This window comes from Squalius cephalus (genome assembly GCF_949319135.1).
Source record: "Squalius cephalus genome assembly, chromosome: 20".
In the NCBI taxonomy this organism is placed as follows: Eukaryota; Metazoa; Chordata; class Actinopteri; order Cypriniformes; family Leuciscidae; genus Squalius; species Squalius cephalus.
The window spans coordinates 34,177,725-34,197,821 of NC_137141.1; the positions used below are offsets into that span (position 1 = coordinate 34,177,725).

The 20,097-nt window shown below is 38.0% G+C and overlaps 1 protein-coding gene across 1 annotated transcript in view; it reads right to left on the reverse strand.

Annotated features, from left to right (window-relative positions):
- Positions 1-20,097, reverse strand: part of akt1 (v-akt murine thymoma viral oncogene homolog 1) — a 66,743-nt gene that overhangs the window by 45,975 nt on the left and 671 nt on the right. Inside the window, exon 2 of the mRNA XM_079852561.1 lies at positions 15,630-15,751. Coding sequence (XP_079708687.1) covers positions 15,630-15,678 — 49 coding nt within the window. The 5' untranslated portion in view covers positions 15,679-15,751. The remainder of the gene's footprint in view (positions 1-15,629; positions 15,752-20,097) is intronic.

Below are 20,097 nucleotides of genomic sequence, written 5' to 3' on the forward strand. Positions count from 1 at the left end.
CCCAACCAGTGCAGATGGTGCACACGTATTTATGCCAAATTTATTTTCTATAAATCCCAATATGTGCATGTAAAATTACACACGCAAACCAGATCTTTTCAGGGTTATTTTTCACTTTTCAGCTTATTCTGGTCAAGAATTGGTCAATTAGAGAGGAAGAGACTGTCTGAGTTACTTTGATGTCACTAACCTCTCAAACTAGTGACTATATTCAGTGTAAATGCTGGTCTCTTGTAAGCAGCCCCAGATATGACTGATATAAACTCAAGCACTCCTGGAAATGACGTGAAGACAATCATTTACATTTAGGCATTTAGCAGATGCTTTTATCCTAAGCAAATAAAATCAATTTGTCAAACATTATTATTACATTATGCCAGGTTTATTAGACTAAATAACTAGATAAGGATGATCTGTGGGTTCAAAAAAATCTAAGATTCTAAAACCTAAGGTTCTAAAAATCTAAGATTCTATAAATCTAATGTTCTAAAATCTAAGGTTATACAAATCTAAGGTTCTATTAATATAATGTTCTAAAATCTAAAGTTCCTAAAAATCGAATGTTCTAAAATCTAATGTTCTAAAATCTAAGGTTCCTAAAAATCTAATGTTCTAAAATCTAATGTTCTAAAATCTAAGATTCTAAAATCTAAGGTTATACAAATCTAAGGTTCTATTAATATAATGTTCTAAAATCTAAAGTTCCTAAAAATCGAATGTTCTAAAATCTAATGTTCTAAAATCTAAGGTTCCTAAAAATCTAATGTTCTAAAATCTAATGTTCTAAAATCTAAGATTCTAAAATCTAAGGTTATACAAATCTAAGGTTCTAAAATCTAAGATTCTAAAATCTAAGGTTCTAAAAATCTAAGGTTCTATAAATCTAATGTTCTATTAATCTAATGTTCTAAAATCTAATGTTCTAAAATCTAATGTTCTAAAATCTAAGATTCTAAAATCTAAGGTTATACAAATCTAAGGTTCTAAAATCTAAGATTCTAAAATCTAAGGTTCTAAAAATCTAAGGTTCTATAAATCTAATGTTCTATTAATCTAATGTTCTAAAATCTAATGTTCTAAAAATCTAATGTTCTAAAATCTAATGTTCTAAAAATCTAAGATTCTAAAAACTAAGATGCTAAAAATCTAAGGTTCTAAAAATCTAAGGTTCAAAAATGTAAGGTTTTAAAATCTAAAGGTTCTAAGAATCTAAGGTTCTAAGAATCAAAAGTTCTAAAAATCTACGATTCTAAAATCTAAGGTTCTAAAAAATCAAAGGTTCTAAAATCTAAGGTTATACAAATCTAAGGTTCTATTAATCTAATGTTCTAAAATCTAAGGTTCTAAAATCTAAGGTTCTAAAAATCTAAGATGTAACAGTGAAGTTATTCTGTGACACAATCAAATAACCTTTGTACAAGTGTGTAGACTGTTGTGTAAGTTTACTCGTATATCTTTACTCCTATTATCTAAATATAAAACAACAGCACTCTCACCCGCTTGACAAACACATTCTGAAACAACAGCGACTCTAACAGCTGAAGATATGTTTATGATGGATGACAGAGACGGGCGAGACCACAGCGATCAGAAACACGGGGAACGCCAGCAGACGTGTGAAAGAGTGGAAAGAAAGTGGAGAGAATGAACAGAAGAAGAGGAAGGCAGAGAGAAAAATGGGCCGGACGAGCAGCACAATTGCAGAGCAGGAGGTTTCGGCACAGAAAAGTAAGCACACAGCGGGCAGATACGCAGACAGAAGCAGACCCTGCTGGCGCACACACACACACACACACACGCTGACAGCTGCACTCTGGTAATTTACATCTCTCCAGCACATTTAGCAGGAGCCTGTCTGCCATCACCCGCAGCACCGGGACCTGCTGGCCTCCAGACAGAGAGAGAGTGAGATCCACCGGGGAACCGGGGAACCGTGATCCGACGCTCGTCCAGCCAGAGACCCGGCGCTGATGTGCTCAGCTGTCACGATCCGACAGTGATGGAGAGAGTCAGAGGAGAGGAGAGGAGAGGCGTGTCGCGCTGGGAAAGCTCAGCACAGGGGCGTCAAACGTCTAATGAGAAATTATCTTTTATGTTTTATGAGCATGCACTTCATGTTTAGCAGTAATGGGCTACGGACAGGAATGAGTGTGTTCGCTTTCATGGTGGGCGAGCAAAATAAAGAGAAAATAACCAAATGAGAAATAACTACATGGTTACTTAAAAAAAAATTTAAAAAAAAAATTTAATGTTGAATCACAAGAAAAAAACTATGTATGATACTCATCAAATGAGTGTTTTTTCTGAAAGAAATGAATACTTTTATTTAGCAAGGATGCATTAAACTGATCGAAAGTTATACAAAAGGCACTTATGTTACAAAAAAAATCAATCCACAGAAATATGATATGATATGATGATCAACATTGATAATAATCATAAATGTTTCTTGAGCAGCAAATCATCATATTAGAATGATTTCTGAAGGATCATGTGACACTGAAGACGGCACGCCTGAGCTGTCATGTTCGGACAGTGATGAAGAGAGGAGAGGAGATGTGTGTCGCGCTGGGAAAGCTCAGCACAGGGCTGTCAAATGTTTAATGAGAGATTGTCTTTTATGTTTTATGAGCACTTCATGTTTAGCAGTAATGGGCTACGGACAGGAATGAGTGTGTTCGCTTTCATGGTGGGCGGGTAAAATAAAAAGAGAAAATAATCAAATGAGAAATAACATGGTTACTTAAAACTTTTTTTCATTTAATGTTGAATCACCAGGGGAAAACTTAATATATTCTAATATAATATAATATAATATATTATAACTTAATGTATTCTACTCATCAAAAGTTTGAAGGGTTTTTTTTTTAAAGAAATTAATACTTTTATTCAGCAAGGATGCATTAAACTGATCAAAAGTAGGATTTGTTACAAAAAGATAATTCAATGCATCAGTTTCCAGAGAACTATGAAGCAGCACTACTGTTTTCAGCATTGATAATAATCATAAATGTTTCTTGAGCATCAGATCATCATATTAGAGTGATTTCTGAGGGATCATGTGACACTGAAGACTGGAGTAATGATGCTGAAAATTCAGCTTTGATCACAGGAATAAATTACACTTTACTGTATATTCACATAGAAAATAATATTATTATTATACTAATAATATTTTACAATTTTTGCTGTATTTTTTAACAAATAAATGCAGCCTTGGTGAGCAGGAGAGGCTTCATTCAAAAACAATAAGAAACCTTACCGACCCCAAACATTTGAATGGTATTGTACACATAAATATGCAGTAAGTGTGACATTAGATGGTATAACATTTTAGTCACACCCCTAGAAGTGCTCATTGTATAGTTTAAACGTGACTTGGACTGATATAAAGTGTACATACTGATTCCAGAAGATTGTGTAGAAGCAGGTCAATGAAATCTGTGGCTTTTTCTGTGTGTAATACGATCTATGACAGTGTCGCCTGAAGCTGAACTGAGACAATTAGCGTTCAGCAGGTCCGTTTAGTGATAATGTGAGTGAAAAGACCTAGAACTGCTTGTTCTGTAGCTCTGTGTTCAGAGAAAAACACAGGCTATGAATCCCTTCCCATCATGGCAAATTAATGGCATACAAGAACTATGTGAAATGGGACACAAGGTACAAAAAAAACAGGAAAATGTGAACAGATTGATGCACTAAAAAGTGTTCAGTGTGTAGTAATCGAACGCACCAGTTTCACCTGCTGGACCAGAAAAGAGCTGGAAAAATCTTACAGAACACTTTAACCACACAGCAATGTGCTAAATCAGATCAAAATACCAATCATAAAACCTTAGCAACACCCTGGCAACCACTCACAACACTAGCATTATAGCAACTCCCTGGATACCACTCAAAATGTTCTAGCATCATCTTAGAAACCACATAGCAACCACTCACAACACTCTAGATTCATAGCAACACCCTGGAAACCACTCAGAACACTCTAGAATCATAGTAACACTCTAACAACAACCTCTTAAAACATTCTAGCATCATACTAGAAACCATTTAGCAACAGCCTAGCAACCACTCACAACAATTTAGAACCATAGTAACACTCCAGCAACCAAATAGCTTCACCTTGACAACCACTCACAACACTCTAGCATCATGGCTACAAGGCAACCACATAGAAACACCCAGGCAACCATTTAGAACACTCTAGTATCATCCTAGCAACTACATAGCAACACCCAAGCAACCACTAACGGCACTCTAGCATTATAGCAACACCCTGGCAACCACTAAAAATATTCTAGCATCATAGAAACCACACAGAAACACACTAGCATCATACTAACACTCTAGCAACCAAAGTAGCAACACCTTGGCAACCACTCAGAACACTCAAGAATCATAGTAACACTCTAGCAATCAAATAGCAACATAGTGACAACCATTTACAACACACTAGCATCATATTAGTAACACTCTGTAGCAACCACTCACAACACTCATGCATCATCCTAGCAACCACATAGCAACAGCCAGGCAATCACTCACAACACTCATGCATCATCCTAGCAACCACATAGCAACAGCCAGGCAATCACTCACAACACTCATGCATCATCCTAGCAACCACACATCAACACCCTGTCAACCACTCACAACACTCATGCATCATCCTAGCAACCACACATCAACACCCTGTCAACCACTCACAACACTCATGCATCATCCTAGCAACCACATAGCAACACCCAGGCAACCACTCACAACACTCATGCATCATCCTAGCAACCACACATAACACCCTGTCAACCACTCACAACACTCATGCATCATCCTAGCAACCACATAGCAACACCCAGGCAACCACTCACAACACTCAAGCATCATCCTAGCAACCACATAGCAACACCCAGGCAACCACTCACAACACTCAAACATTATCCCAGCAACCACATAGCAACACCCAGGCAACCGCTCACAACACTCAAGTATCATCCCAGCAACCACATAGCAACACCCAGGCAACCGCTCACAACACTCAAGTATCATCCCGGCAACCACATAGCAACACCCAGGCAACCACTCACAACACTCAAGCATCATCCTAGCAACCACATAGCAACACCCAGGCAACCACTCACAACAATCATGCATAATCCTAGCAACCACATAGCAACACCCGGGATACATTACTATGAAAATGCTATCTATGTTTTGCAGGAATTTCAAAAAGTATCTTTATCCAGTAAATAAATTCTAATTGATTACCCTTCATTAGTCTAACGAGGGGCCGTTTCTTCACACTAGTCGCGCAGCTCAGACAGTGGAGAGTTTAACTGGTATATCAGGCCTCAGTTTTACTGGCCTTCGCTGAGCTCTTGGCCTTGATGTTCTCGTGCTTTGATGTTTCGTGATGTCCTCACTTGGCAGAAAAACAGTGCATTTTTGGCTTTATAAAACATAGCCTCTTTACGTTTGTTGGAATGAATTAGACGAGTGTATGACGTCAATCGACTCCAGATGCTGAAACTGCTGAGCTCTGACAGACAAAACAGACCTACAGAACGTCTGAAAACACATCTGACAGTTTCATCTGCACTTACAAACACAGAATGAAATAAAAATGAACATTTATTACTTTTTTGATACATGCTTTTGGTCTCTTTCGACAGAGCACATTATTCTAAGGAAGCAAGATATCTGTCATATCAAAAGTAATTTTGGTCAAAGATCATGAAGACAAACATGTATTTCTTTAGATGAATTCACACAATAGGAACAGGAACTTGAATTAACAAAGTACATTTTGATGTTACGCTGGTACATAGAAAAGAAGGAACAAAGAAATGCCAGTTTCCTACACATGAACAACACATGACTAATTGATACAGAATCGAGAGGCTAATTAAGTTTCGCTAAAGGCAACAAAAGTGCCCAGTTGTTCTCAGATCAGAGAATCTAGAATGTGACCTTCTCCGTTGCAGGGATTGTGAGGTCGATGCCGTTTAAGGTTAAAAGAGGAGTTTTTCAGTGGCTGGAGAACTGAATACAGACTAAAACAAATGAAAGAAATCCCTCGGCTGCTGCTGTTAAACTATATTTATAGACAAGCGCACAATGACCTGGATTCATAGAGGAACCATCGCTGAGATGAAAACGCCAGGCTTCAGAAATCTGTCATTGTATTCAAACAACATGCAACAGAAATGCATCTTCTCACATTGTCTTCTCTGTTCGCTTGCTCTAATGACTCTCAAATAACATGCAAATGGCAGATGCTTTTATCCAAAGCGACTTGCATTGCATTGAAAGTATATTTTAGATCATTTGTTCATTGCCTGGGAATCAAACCCATAACCTTGGTGTCGCTAGAGACATGATCTAGGCTTTGAGCAATCCGGAATTTTCTGCATTAAAGTTCATTTGAACAATAGTTAATTTCTTTGTCCTTTTTGAAAGCTCCTGTATTCACTGTTTTCTTTCAAAGCTCATGAAAAGAGTGTGTACAGGCCGAGTAAATGATAACAGGACGTTGCAGGGTAAATAGGGTGAACTTTAGATTTTAAGTTAATTAAACTGTGGACATGTTCTATCAAAAATGGTCTTGAAGGAATCACAAAGGGTTTGGTCGAGCTAATTTAAAAATACTTCATGATAAGAACAACATTTGCATTTCTATGCAGCTGCCTTGACAGAAAGTGCAGAAAACTGTCTTGTTTTCCAGTACAATTATTCTTAAATCAAGATATATTTACTGATTCGCAAGCATGCAATGAATACTCCGGCGTTTTGAGCGGTGAGTGGATTCTGACTAACTTAAACACCTGTGATTGGCCACTGAGTTCAAGAAATCAACAGATGTGGCTGTGATTGGCTACATTGCTCAACGCTGAAAAAACACATTGTAAATAGAAACCTTTGACGGCCTCCAGACCGCAAACACAGATACGCAATGGAAGTTTGCCAAATATGTTTATATTTGCGACCACTTACCTCAAGTTTATGCTTAAAGTCCCCCTGTAGTCATTTTATCCCCTAAAACTCATCTTTGATCATCAAAATTGCATATATGTAAACGTTTTTTTCCATGAAAAAAATTTCTTCACGCTTTAAAATATCTTGAATGTAACTCGACACCCTTGCCTCATTTAGTATGCGTGGTTCTATGAATATACAAATGAGCCCCGCCTCCACTCACTCACTCAGCTCAGAGATCCACTGGTTGACGATCACACGTTGATCTGATTGGTTACAAGGTAGTTTGTGACGTCAGAAACACCAGCGATTTCAAAGCGTGTTTTTGAGACTGTCTTTGGTTCACTGCAGTTTTAAGGAGGAAATACTCAGCAATGCTGTCGACTTATGAATTTACACATGGTTTGTCGTGTTAAAAACACCACATAGACAAAGGATTTTTCACCACAGGGCGACTCTAAACCAAGAACAAATATCTGCCAATGGGCTCAGAAAAATGAACTTAATTCAAAGGGAAGACTAGTTGATTTGTCTGACCGCATTGACAGATATTTGTTCTTGTTTTGAGCCTAAATCAATTTCAAACAAGACTTCTTATCTTGTGAGATTCTGCTTCTCCAGTAAATGCATCTTGATATAAGAATGTTTAGATATTTGTACTGGAAAACAAGACAAAAATCCTGAGGAAAAACAGCACTTTTTCATGAGACTAGAAGAGCTGAAATCTACAGGCAGACCCTCACATTCCTCCAGCATCTCGAGCTGGACGGACGCTGTCAGATTCCACACTGTTGTATTAAACTCTGAGAGTGTGTTGTCTCTGGACCGCGGGCATCGAGACTCGGGTCAAACGCACTAAACAACCCGTCTGTGTGATGGCAGACGGTGGCAAAGGTGAGCTGACAGTGACGTGACATCTTCACCCGTTCACCAGAAGCCTTTTGCTCTGGCCGAGGGGAACGAGCGCTGTCCAATCGAAACGCCCGGACAGTCCCGGTGACATTTCCCTGAACACAGATGCTGGCGCACTGACAGCCGACCGGACACACACTCCTGACGGGAGGGAGAGACGAAGAGAGAGAGGTGTGTGTGCATGTGTGTGTGTGTGTGCCTACTGAACTATATTTTGGGGACAAATTTGTACCTCGAAGTGACCAAAACCTGACAAAATCTCCAAAAACCTTCCTTTAGGAACGTCCTCATTTGTAAATCTGGTATAAAAATAAGGCAATTAAAGTTTTTTTTTTAAATGTAAAAACACTGAAAGTTTTCTGTGATGGGTAGGTTAGGGGTCTGGTTAGTGTACGGGGAGAGAATATACTGTGTGTGTGGGGGGGGGGGGGGGGGGGGGTGTATTTCAGAATGAAACTAAAACTGGAAATAAATGGAAAAAAAATATTTCCAAAAGACCAATACTTTATATTCAAGTTACCAAATGTTTTTGAAAGAAGTCTCTTCTGCTCACTAATGCTGCATATATTTGATCAAAAGTACAGTAAAACAAATTTGAGATACTTTTAGAATTCAAAATATTCAATAATATACTTTAAAATATAATTTATTCCTGTGATCAAAGCTGAATTTTCAGCATCATTACTCCAGTCTTCAGTGTCACATGATCCTCCAGAAATCACTCTAATATGATGATTTGATGCTCATGAAACATTTATGATTATTATCAATGCTGAAAACAGTTGTTGAAACTGTGTTGCACTTTTTCAGGATTCTTTAATGAATAGAAAGTTCAAAAGAACAGCATTTATTTGAAACTGAATCTTTTGTAACATTATAAATGTGTTTGTTTATTAAGTTTTTAATGCCATGTTAGGCTGTTTACATGGCAAACACAAGGTCAATATCACAATCCATAACACTGTAATTATTATATTAAACATTTCAACTTGACATAAGACCTAAAATACATTTGGGTTATCCATACTGAAACAAACATGTAGCATTATATAAGGCTTTTACTGTTACTTTTGATCAATTTAATGCATGTTGAATGGTACGGTATATCTACGCAATATCTGAAAATCTCACCATGGAATCAAAAACTAAATATCAGAATTAAGGGGTTTAAACAGGTAAATATTAGGTTTTGATCACTTAAAGTTTTACAATATTTAAGGAATTCACAAGATTTAAGGAATCAGACGTAGTTCCTACTTCTTTGAAAAGAGACACATCAAACAAACATCAAATGAATATACGAACAATTAGCTTTTGATTTCCCCACATCATGATATAACTATAACTGGGGGAAGAGATTCAAAGTCAGCCCAGACATTATTTCTAGATCAATTTAATGCATCTATGCTGGATAGTATTAATATCTTTTTTTTTTTTTTTTTTTTACTGTTGAATGGTACGGTATATCTACGCAATATCTGCGAAAGTCACAATGGAATCAAAAACTAAATATCATAATTAAAGGAGAACTCCGGTCAATTTTAACATTGAGCTCATTTTTTTGTACATTTGGAGTGCTGTCAGTACAGAGAACAACGACAAAAATCGGTGTTGCCTACACCGAGTTATTCTATTTTTAAAATTTGCACCCTGTTGACTTCAATGGGGCAAGTACTAAACCTGCTTTTAGCCTCTTAACATCCTTGATGTGTCATTACAAGTGCACAGAAAATGTGAGTGATTCCTTCGGAGTGAACACGAGTGAGTCTGACTGCAGTAGATGTGAAAGATATGAATAAAAGTGATGTTATTTAAGCCAGCGCAAATACCTGTTTACATCCTGTTTTTCGGTTGAAGTCCACAGTAGTCGATTGCCGAGTTCACGCGCGTGATCATAGGTATTAAACCTATGCGTGTGAACTCTGCAATCGACTACTTTGGACTTCAACCGAAAAACAGGATGTAAACAAAGGTATTTGCGCTGGCTTAAATAACATCATTTGTATACATATCTTTCACATCTACTGCAGTCAGATTCACTCGTGTTCACTCAGAAGGAATCACTCACATTTTCTGTGCACTTGTAATGACACATCAAGGATGTTAAGAGGCTAAAAGCAGGTTTAGTACTTGCCCCATTGAAGTCAACAGGGTGCAAATTTTAAAAATAGAATAACTCGGTGTAGGCAACACCGATTTTTGTCGTTGTTCTCTGTATTGACAGCACTCCAAATGTACAAAAAAATGAGCTCAATGTTAAAATTGACCGGAGTTCTCCTTTAAGGGGTTTAAACAGGTAAATATTTAAATTACATTTTAACCCAATGTTGGGTCAAATATGGACAAACCCAAACATTGGGTTAAAAATGTAATTTAAATATTTACCTGTTTAAAGCCCTTAAATCTGATATTTAGTTTTTGATTCCATTGTGACATTTTCAGATATTGTGTAGATATACCGTACCATTCAACAGTTAAAAAAAACAAAACAAACAAAAAAACAGGTTTAAACAGGAAAATATTTCAATTACATTTTTAACCCAACGTTTGGGTTTGTCCATATTTGACCCAACATTGGGTTAAAACAACCCAGCATTTTTTTTTTTAGAGTGAAGGAATCAGATGTAGTTCCTACTTTATTTGAAAAGAGACACATCAAACAAACATCAATTGAATGCACAAACAATTAGCTTTTGATTTCCCCACATCATGATATGAGTGTAACTGGGGGGAATTGGAACGTCAGCCCAGACATTATTTCTAGTAAGAGCCCGAGTGGAAAACACACTTCCCGTCCCTGCAGACCCTCCATTCACATATTTCAGTATCAGCCACTGAGATCTAAATAACGGTTGTTCCCCTTCGCCACCTCCTCCCTGTTTCCGGTTCTGGTTAACCAGACACCCGTCTGACGTCACCGTTTTCTGCTAAAGCCATCACTCGCGCACCGCTGTGTGTGTGTGTGTCTAAACAGCAGATCTGGTTAGCAGAGTGGAAGTGATGCGATTTCATTCGTCATGCATGTCCACAATTGTGGTAGCATTCAGAAATGTTTCTAAAAAGCACCTGAAAACCCAAAAGTCGACTAAACTAACCATAGACTGTAGAAACACAAACCAGCAGCAACCAAGCTTCAAGCCACCATAATGATGAACCAGTCATTTGCACTTTAAAGGGATAGTTCACCTAAAAAATGAAAACTCTGTCAGTAATTACTCTCCCTCATGTTGTTCCAACCCCGTAAGACTCTCGTTCATCTTCAACACAAATTAAGATATTTTTGAGTAAATCTGAGAGCTGTCTCACTCCTCCATAGGCTTCTAGGTAATCGAGATCTGCCATCCCAGAAAGTTAGTAAAGACATTGTTAAAATAGTCCAGTGACTACAGTGGCTCAACCTTAAGTTTATCAAGCGACGAGAATCAAGTGTAGCGTCAGTTCTGGCGGGTCACGTTAGTCAAGCTCTCATCAGTGACTCTCAGCTGATCCACATCTACCTATAGGAATACGACGCCTATCACTGTATTCATATATAAGCTCCTTCAGTATTATCAGCAGCGATCGCGTTTCTCAGGAGCTGATTACCCTCCTCCCTCCCCAGCTCCACCTCTCGTCAGTCACGATTTGACCTTCTGATTCCTTTACTTTACTTTATACTTTACTTTATACTTTATTAGTCCCATCACTGGGAAATTTGTCTTGGACAGCGTGCAAAGTTCATACATACAACAACATACATTAAAAACGAATAGAAATAAGTCAAGTTAAATACATAAAACATAATCGCAATCAATACGTACAATACAACATACATTAAAATAAATAGAAAGTAAGTGAAGTTAGATACATAGAAGACACAATGGCAATTCATAATATTTTATCTGTTTAACACTTTGATTGCAGTAGGAACAAAGGAATTTTTCAGTCGATTAGACCTGCACATCAAGACCCTATACCTCCTTCCTGATGGTAATAATTTAAAACTGGCATTCAGGATATGAGTATCGTCTCCAACAATGTTCCTGGCATGGTTTAAAATTGAAGCATCGAACAACTCTTGTGGTGATCGTCTCTCCTCACCCCCTATAATTTTAAAGGCGGTGTGCACCAAACGTCCTAATCTTGATTTTAATTGGACAGAGAGATTACCATACTATGCAGTAATACCATATCTAACCAAACTCTCAAAAATAGACTGGTAAAACAAATACATGATTCTCTGACTCACTCCAAACGCTTTTAGCCTGCGTAGAAAGTATAGTCTCTGTAGGAAGTAGGAAGTATATTCCCCTTGAATCAGGATAAATTCTTGAATTAAGTTGTACTTTAAAATCTTGAATTAAATATATTTGCAAACATTCATGTTGGTTCTGTTCTGTTTACCCTGAGGAGGGTAATTGCTGCTCTTATCCATGCTAGGCTAGTTCTCGCCCAGAACAGAACCATACCGCCAATCCAAACTGTATACTAATTGTCAATCGTATTTGACGGTAGTGGTCCTGACAGAAGTACTTTTTGTGTGCAAAAAACAAACAAAAATAACGACTTTATTCCCCTATTCATTTTCCTCTGTGTTTCTCTGAGTGAGTTCACGTAGTGTAACAGCGCAGCGTCAGAACGGAGGCTCACTATTGGCCAGCCTCACACACATGACCAGCGTCGGCCAATAGTGAGCCTCCGTTCTAACGTACAACCCAGATGCGCTGCGCTGTTACACTATGTGAACTCACTCAGAGAAACACAGAGGAAAATTAAGAGTTGAATAAAGTCGTTATTTTTGGGTTATTTGCGCACAGAAAGTATTCTCGTCGCTTGATAAACTTAAGGTTGAGCCACTGTAGTCACTCAGACTATTTTAACGATGTCTTTACTAACTTTTCTGGGATGGCAGATATCGATTACATAGAAGCCTATGAAGGAGTGAGACAGCTCTCAGATTTACTCAAAAATATCTTAATTTGTGTTGAAGATGAACGAAAGCATTACGGGTTTGCAACAACATGAGGGAGAGTAAAATATGTCCTCATAATCTGCACTGCAGCTTCAGCTCTTTCCTCTCAGTGTCTGAAACGCTTCGATCAAGGATTCAGTCTCTCTAAGCTCCGCCTCTCTGACAGCTGCTCTGCTCTGATTGGTCAGATGACAGAGACTGAATTACTGACGACTCGTTTCAGTTCAAAATCGCTTCTTTCCTTTGGGCCGTTCCGACAGAGTTTAGGGGAAACTCCAGATTCAGAGGTAATCAAACAATCTTTGATTCTTTATAAACTTTGTCAGCTTTATGCTATGTGTGTGCGTATGTGTGTGTGCATGTGTGTGTGAGTGAGTGTGTGTGTTTGTGGATGTGTGAGTCAGTGTGTGTGTGCGTGTTTGTGTGTGTGTGCGTACGTGCATGTGTGTGTGTGTGTGTGTGTGTGTGTGTGTGCGTGCATGTGTGTGTGTGTGTGTGTGTGTGTGTGTGTGTGTGTGTGTGTGTGTGTGTGTGTGCGTGTGTTTGTGTGTGTGTGTGTGTGTGTGTGTGCGTGTGAGTGAGTGTGTGCGTGTTTGTGTGTGAGTGAGTGAGTGTGTGTGTGTGTGAGCATGTGTGTTCGTCTTAGTGAGAGTGTGTTTTTTTTGTGTGTGTGTGAGCAAGCGTGCATGTTCGTGTTAGTGAGTGAGTGAGTGTGTGTGTGTGTGTGCGTGAGCAGGGTTGCCAACTTTTCAGTTTAGCTCAGAGTGAGACTTCTCCGACGGGGGGGGGGCAGGCAGGAGCCACTTGTGCTTTTAGGGGGCACACCTTTAACATTCATCTTAACCTATTTTCAGTATTATTTCAAGTCATTTTTCACCATGTCATGCATGACTGCAATCTCTAGAAAAAGCTAATAAATAATATTAGCTAAGCTAATAAAACAATTTCAATTCAAATGAATGTTTCATTATGTTTAATTGTAGTGTGATATAATGATCAATAATAACACATTTTTAGCATCTAAGCACATCTAGGCACTTTTTTACACCTGGGGTGGGCGATATGGCAATAATATCACAATTTTTGTTTTTGTTTTTTTCAGAAAAAAATCACAATTTTATCATGATTCTTTTTCATGTTGGTTTTACTATTTTGTATGTGACTGAGCATTACAGCCAAACTAATGTCCCTATTTTAAAAACAAAGCCTTATAACAAAATATAGGTAACAAAATATAAAATAAAAAAGAATGGCAGACATTTAGGTCAAAGTGGCGAAGATAAAATCTTTGTCACTATTTTCTTTGTTATTAAAAATTAAGAACAGAGATACATATTACACATACACAACTTAATATACAAATGAAATAAACAGTGCTTTATTTTTTCAGCTATAGGTGTATTTAACAGTAGAATTGAAGAAAGTAATTAAATGGACAAATATGAAAATAAAACACAACAGACTTAAAGTTCTCAGTCAAGAGCAGTGAATGATTTCCTCTGTGTGTTTTGTTGTTTTATTAACATTAACGGCATAGTTCTCCCCCCAAAAAGTCATAATTTACTCTCTTAAGTTGTTTTAAACCTGAATAAGTTTCTTTCTTCTGTTGAAAATAAACGTTATTTGAAAGAATGTCAGTAACCAAACAGTTGATGTACCCCTGTGACTTCCATAGTATATTTTTTTCCTATTACCGGTATGTATGTCAATGGGGACCAGCAACTGTTTGGTTTTGGGTGAACTATCTCTTTAAGAACAAGCGGCAGCATGTTTATTATTAGGGCTACTGTCTCTTTAAGAACTGCACGCGACGCGTCTAATATACACGTATATGACAAGCAGATTTTAATTAATTTTCTCTGTTTGCTTTCACTTTAGACATAACCAACTTTGTTTATGTAAACATTGTCTGTATTTGACAGTATTAGCGAAATATAAGACTCAAAAGATAACTTTTAGTCCAGGCTTTTAGTGCATGTGCGCGTCGAGTGTACGCGCTCAGTATAAAGCGCATATTTGAACAGCGCATCAGCAGCGAATGACATGTTTAACCGGCAAGGCTTTAAAGCACATGCAAATAATGAACTTTTGTGAACTGCAGTGTCCCGTTCCTCTGCGTTAACATTTGATGTGAATATACGTCGTGCTGCAGTGTAGCCTATAGATGAAGGCGCCGCAACTGATAAAATGCGCAGTTGACTTTCCCTCTCTGCCGTGCGTGCGCGCGCTATCGGTTGGTTTGGACGACAGTCTCTGTCTCGCATGCGTGCTCGCTCTAGGTTCTGGGAGATTTTTAACTAATTTGCGCCATAACTAGTGGTCCATCCAGTAGTTAAGAGCCTGAATTGTTAGTAATTCTGAAATTTAGTGCACATGAGTGAAAAAAAAATACAGCACAGAAGAATGTCTATTTTTGCGTGAGATTTCTTTGTTGAGCGTGAGAGCGTGAGATTGAGGCTGAATGCGTGACTGTCACGCGAGATGCGTGAGAGTTGGCAACCCTGCGTGAGTGAGTGAGCGTGTGTGAGTGAGTGTGTGCGAGTGTGCGTGTGAGTGAGTGTGTGCGCGTGTGAGTGCGTGCGTGTTTGTGTGTGTGTGTGTGTGTGTGTGTGTAAAAAAACAGCCTGAAGGGAAACCTATTGAGCTGTTGTGATGCTCTGTTCTCTCTTCCATTCGCATGTTGTCAGTAATTTGTTCTTCCTCTCTCATTTGCCTCGAGGTGATGAAACATGTTCTGTATGTTATCAAAGCAGATCAACTCCTCACACACTCCTCACACACACACACACACCTCGCTTGTGCAGCCATCCCTCCTTCACGATCACCCCGTCTGTCGTCATGCTCTCCGGCCCGTCAGTCTTTCCCGATCCGAGTCCTTCGCTCCGGCCAGCGTAAACCTGTGCTCACGGTCTCCTGCGCGGAGAAGAGATGAAGATCAGACCCGTTTCACTCTCAAACCACTGAAAGTACAGCCGTCTAAACCAGATCATCCCAATACACACAGAAACACTTTACAGACAAAAACATGCACTTAAAGCAAAAGCCTAAAGACATTTAAGCCCTGAAACATGATCATATTTCTAAAACTCCAGCTTGGTTGATGAAAATGAACACACTTTTAGGTTTTTAACAGTCGATGAAATGTGTAGAAACTTCAAATGAATCAGAAAGACTGATATTTATAATGGGAATTATACACTTTTAGAAGTTTGTGGTCAGTTTGGGATCAGAAATTAATATTTTTATTCAGCAATATGATGCAATAAATGATTAAATGTGACAGTAAAGACATTTATAATGTTACAAATGGCCTATATTTCAAATAAATGCTTTTTTCAAACTTTTTTAGTGTTTTCAACTTTCATAATAATAATAATTGAGCACCATTAACATATTAGAGTGATTTCTGAAGGATCATGTGACACTGAAGACTGGAGTAATGATGCTGAAGATTCAGCTTTGATCACAGGAATAAATTACACTTTACTATATATTCACATAGAAAACAGATGATTCACATTATAATAATATTAACAGGATTTCTGAACAAATAAATGCATATGCAAATATATGCTAAACTTAAAGCAATTAAGGGATATGTCTGTTTACTGTGGTAAAACCAGCACACAACTTACTGCTTTATAAAACTTCAGCAACAACAATATGATTAAAAGCATTAATGCTCAATAAACATTTCAATGTATTATTAATAATATTCCTTTTTAAAAGCTCCTTGTGACGTTCAATAAGTTGATCAGCCATCAATTTATTATAACCATCCACTATCCACGACAATAAACGCTGCCGTCTGCAGGTCTCGACTGTCAGGCGTTCATCAGAGAGATAAAGAGTCGCAGTATCAGACTCACTGCAGAAGAAACCACTTCCTGTGTGACAGGAAGTCGAGTTTAAAGCTTGGCAACATCATAAATAAACACAATTGACCAGTGACTGCCTGCTTCATTTATTCAGGCAAAGGAACCAATAGGGGCGCAGTAAAGGAGTCACCTGACTGGCCTAAAACCTAGTGTTGTGCATCACATACGTTTGCAGCTTCCTTTATAGATATTATATACGGCATATAATCAGGTGACCAAAAATATCTGCCCGAAAATGAATTTCCACTTTCGGGCGAAACAGTGACGTTTCGTGAGTTTTGACTGTAACCATCGACTTCTCATTGATAACCAACATCTTTTAGTCTTTGCTGAATAATTCATGAACAAAACATTATTTGTAGCGCACCTGTCATTCAGTAATGAGCTTTGAGTTTTGTTATTTTTGATGCGAAACAAAGCTTTCTTTCAATATGATACCGAAATACAATCAATAAAAGTGTTTTTGCTGCTCTTTAACGTGTGTGACAGATGAACCGATCATCTCTTCCTCTTTACTACTAGTTACAGCAGCAAATAAACATCAATGAACATCAGGAGTGTTGAAAGATACAGAACAACTTATTGAAATCAATCATGTCTCAAGTAATGTGAACAATAATGTCACGTTTAAAGCCATTCAATGACCATAAACTCGAAGGTTAGCCAGAAAAATAGCATTTTGATTAATGCATGCATTACATGTTCATTATATCTTTAACTTGTCTTCATTAATTAATGCATGCAATAAATCTGTCATGAGAACAATTTACTACAGCCACGTTTATATTTCAACAACGAATTGGAGTAGAAACATAATTTTAGCATTAAAAAGCTGATGCCTTATGTGCAATTTAAATACATTAGGGATGCACGATATATCGGCCGATATATGTTCATTTATAATGTTATCGGCCCGATAAGAAAATTTGGCTGATATATTAAAGCTGATTAATAATGTATTATTTCTGAGACGCTTCAGATGTGCACTGTTCAACATGATGGTTTTGAATTGCTTGAAATATGATTGAAATCACTTCAAAAAAGGAAAATACAGTTCAGTGCAAGTCTGTCATATCGGCTACATGAAATCATAATAAGAACAATAGAATTGTGTGTTTATGACATGGATTTTAATGGTGAGACTTTTGTTTTTGTATCAGGCTCTTAAAAATGATATGAAAATTTGGATTTAGATTAATCGGCGAATATATCGGTTATCTGCTTTAGAATATAAATATTATCGGTTATCGTATCAGCCAAAATCTTCGTATCGGTGCATCTCTAGAATACATTAAACTGTGATATAAATGTTTGGTTCATAAAATAAAGACAGAAGGAAGTTGTGGCCGCGAGCTGCAAACCCATGTGCTTTTCAACAAGACCAGAGTGTTTCCACTGCTGCACACACACACACACACACACACACACACACACACACACACACACACAGTCGTGAGGGTGGCATACAGCCAGAACCGGCCGTCTGAATGAACCCAATAACCTGCTGAGGGGTCACATGATCTGCGGGGCCCGAGGCCCTTCATCTCTCAGGCCCCGCCCTGTTTAAACTCATTCACAATTCCAGAACTGTTAGTAAGATCAGGCCCTATTCAATGCAAATGAGACGCATGTGGTCAAGCAGTTATGAAAATACAGCTTTTAATGTTGTTTATGTGTCTATGTGGTGTTTTTAATACGACAAACCATGTGTAAATTCATAAGTCGACAGCATTGCTGAGTATTTCTCCTTAAAACTGCAAAGACAGTCTCAAAAACACGCTTTGAAATCACTGGTGTTTCTGACGTCACAAACGACCTTGTAACCAATCAGATCAACGTGTAATCATCAACCAGTGGATCTCTGAGCTGGAGGCGGGGCTAATTTGCATATTCATAGAACCACGCATACTAAATGAGGCAAGGGTGTCGAGTTACATTCAAGATATTTTAAGGCATGAAGACATTTTTTTCAAAGGAAAAACATTTAAATGTATCATTTAAATGAGTTTTAAGGGATAGAATGATTGACTAAAGTGCAGAAGCAGCTCTGCAACTCCAAACCACTTGAGCTTGTGTCCCGAGTTTAATATTTAGTTTTAGGGGTTTTGCTGACGTCTTGCTGTCTTGTTCTGTCTAGTGCACAGGATCTGGAGTAGAAGTGCAATCTCTCCAATCAGACTAAAACACGGAGGCAAGGACAGTCATATGATGCGAGTCTAAACCCAGGCGATTCGCGACCACTAACGCACAATACGCTCGACTGTGTCTGAGTTTCTGCATTCTTCACATTCTGCGTGTTCCTGGTGGCAGATCTGCGTCAGCGGGACCCGAAGGAACTCAGAGCCGTCCCGCAGAAGAATGTTAAACATTCCTCCAGCATCTTCATCCCTCATACACCCACACATCACACATCAGAGGACAGACTAGCGTTCGCATGAGGTCCAGGCCTCAGTTTCACGTGCTATATATGTTGTACGTGTACTTTTTAAAGTTGAAAGTGAAGGAAAAGTGCAAAGCATCCTCATGAAGCTCAAAAACAAGAGTTTTCATTTGTGTCTCATGATTTCCAATACTTTCATTTGTGTGATTTTTTAGCTTAAGTTTAGAGATCCACGATATCAGTATCGGCCGATATATGTTCGTTTATAATGTTATCGTTATCGGCCCGATGAGAAAATCTGGCCGAAATATTAAAGCTGATTAATAATGTATTATGTCCTTCAGCTGAGACACTTCAGATGCGCACTGTTCAACATGATGGCTTTGAATTGCTTGAAATATGATTGAAATCACTACAGTTCAGTGCAACATGAACTGTCATATCGGCTACATAACATTATAATGAGAATATTATAATTGTGTTTGTGTCATTACTTGTTTTTGTAATCAGGCTCTCAAAAATTATGCAAAAATTTGGATTAAGGTTTATCAGCCAATATATAGGTTATCGTCTTGCAAATATAACGAATTATTGGTTATCGGTATCGGCGAAAATTTTCATATCGGTGCATCCCTACTTAACTATAATTATAAAAGGTGAAAGCATGAAGAAAGTAGAATGAGTAATTCGAGTGGTGTTTAATAACCTATCATCATCATAAACAATCCAGAATCAAAGACTAAACAAGCCTGAAGTAAACCAGATCCATGCTGATTAGATGGAGTCACAAATCAGTGTTTACAGTGAATGATCCACTCATTTCCGTGACAACATCTGCTGCTTGAGCAAGTCACGTGACTTTTTGACAGTCCATCGAACAACTTCTGACAGATATACTTCAATGAGAATATACATGTTGACACCCCTGTACTGTGGCGGTACTTTGATTATTAAATGGCAGAATATTTCATCAAATTCATCCATTGTACATTTACACATCA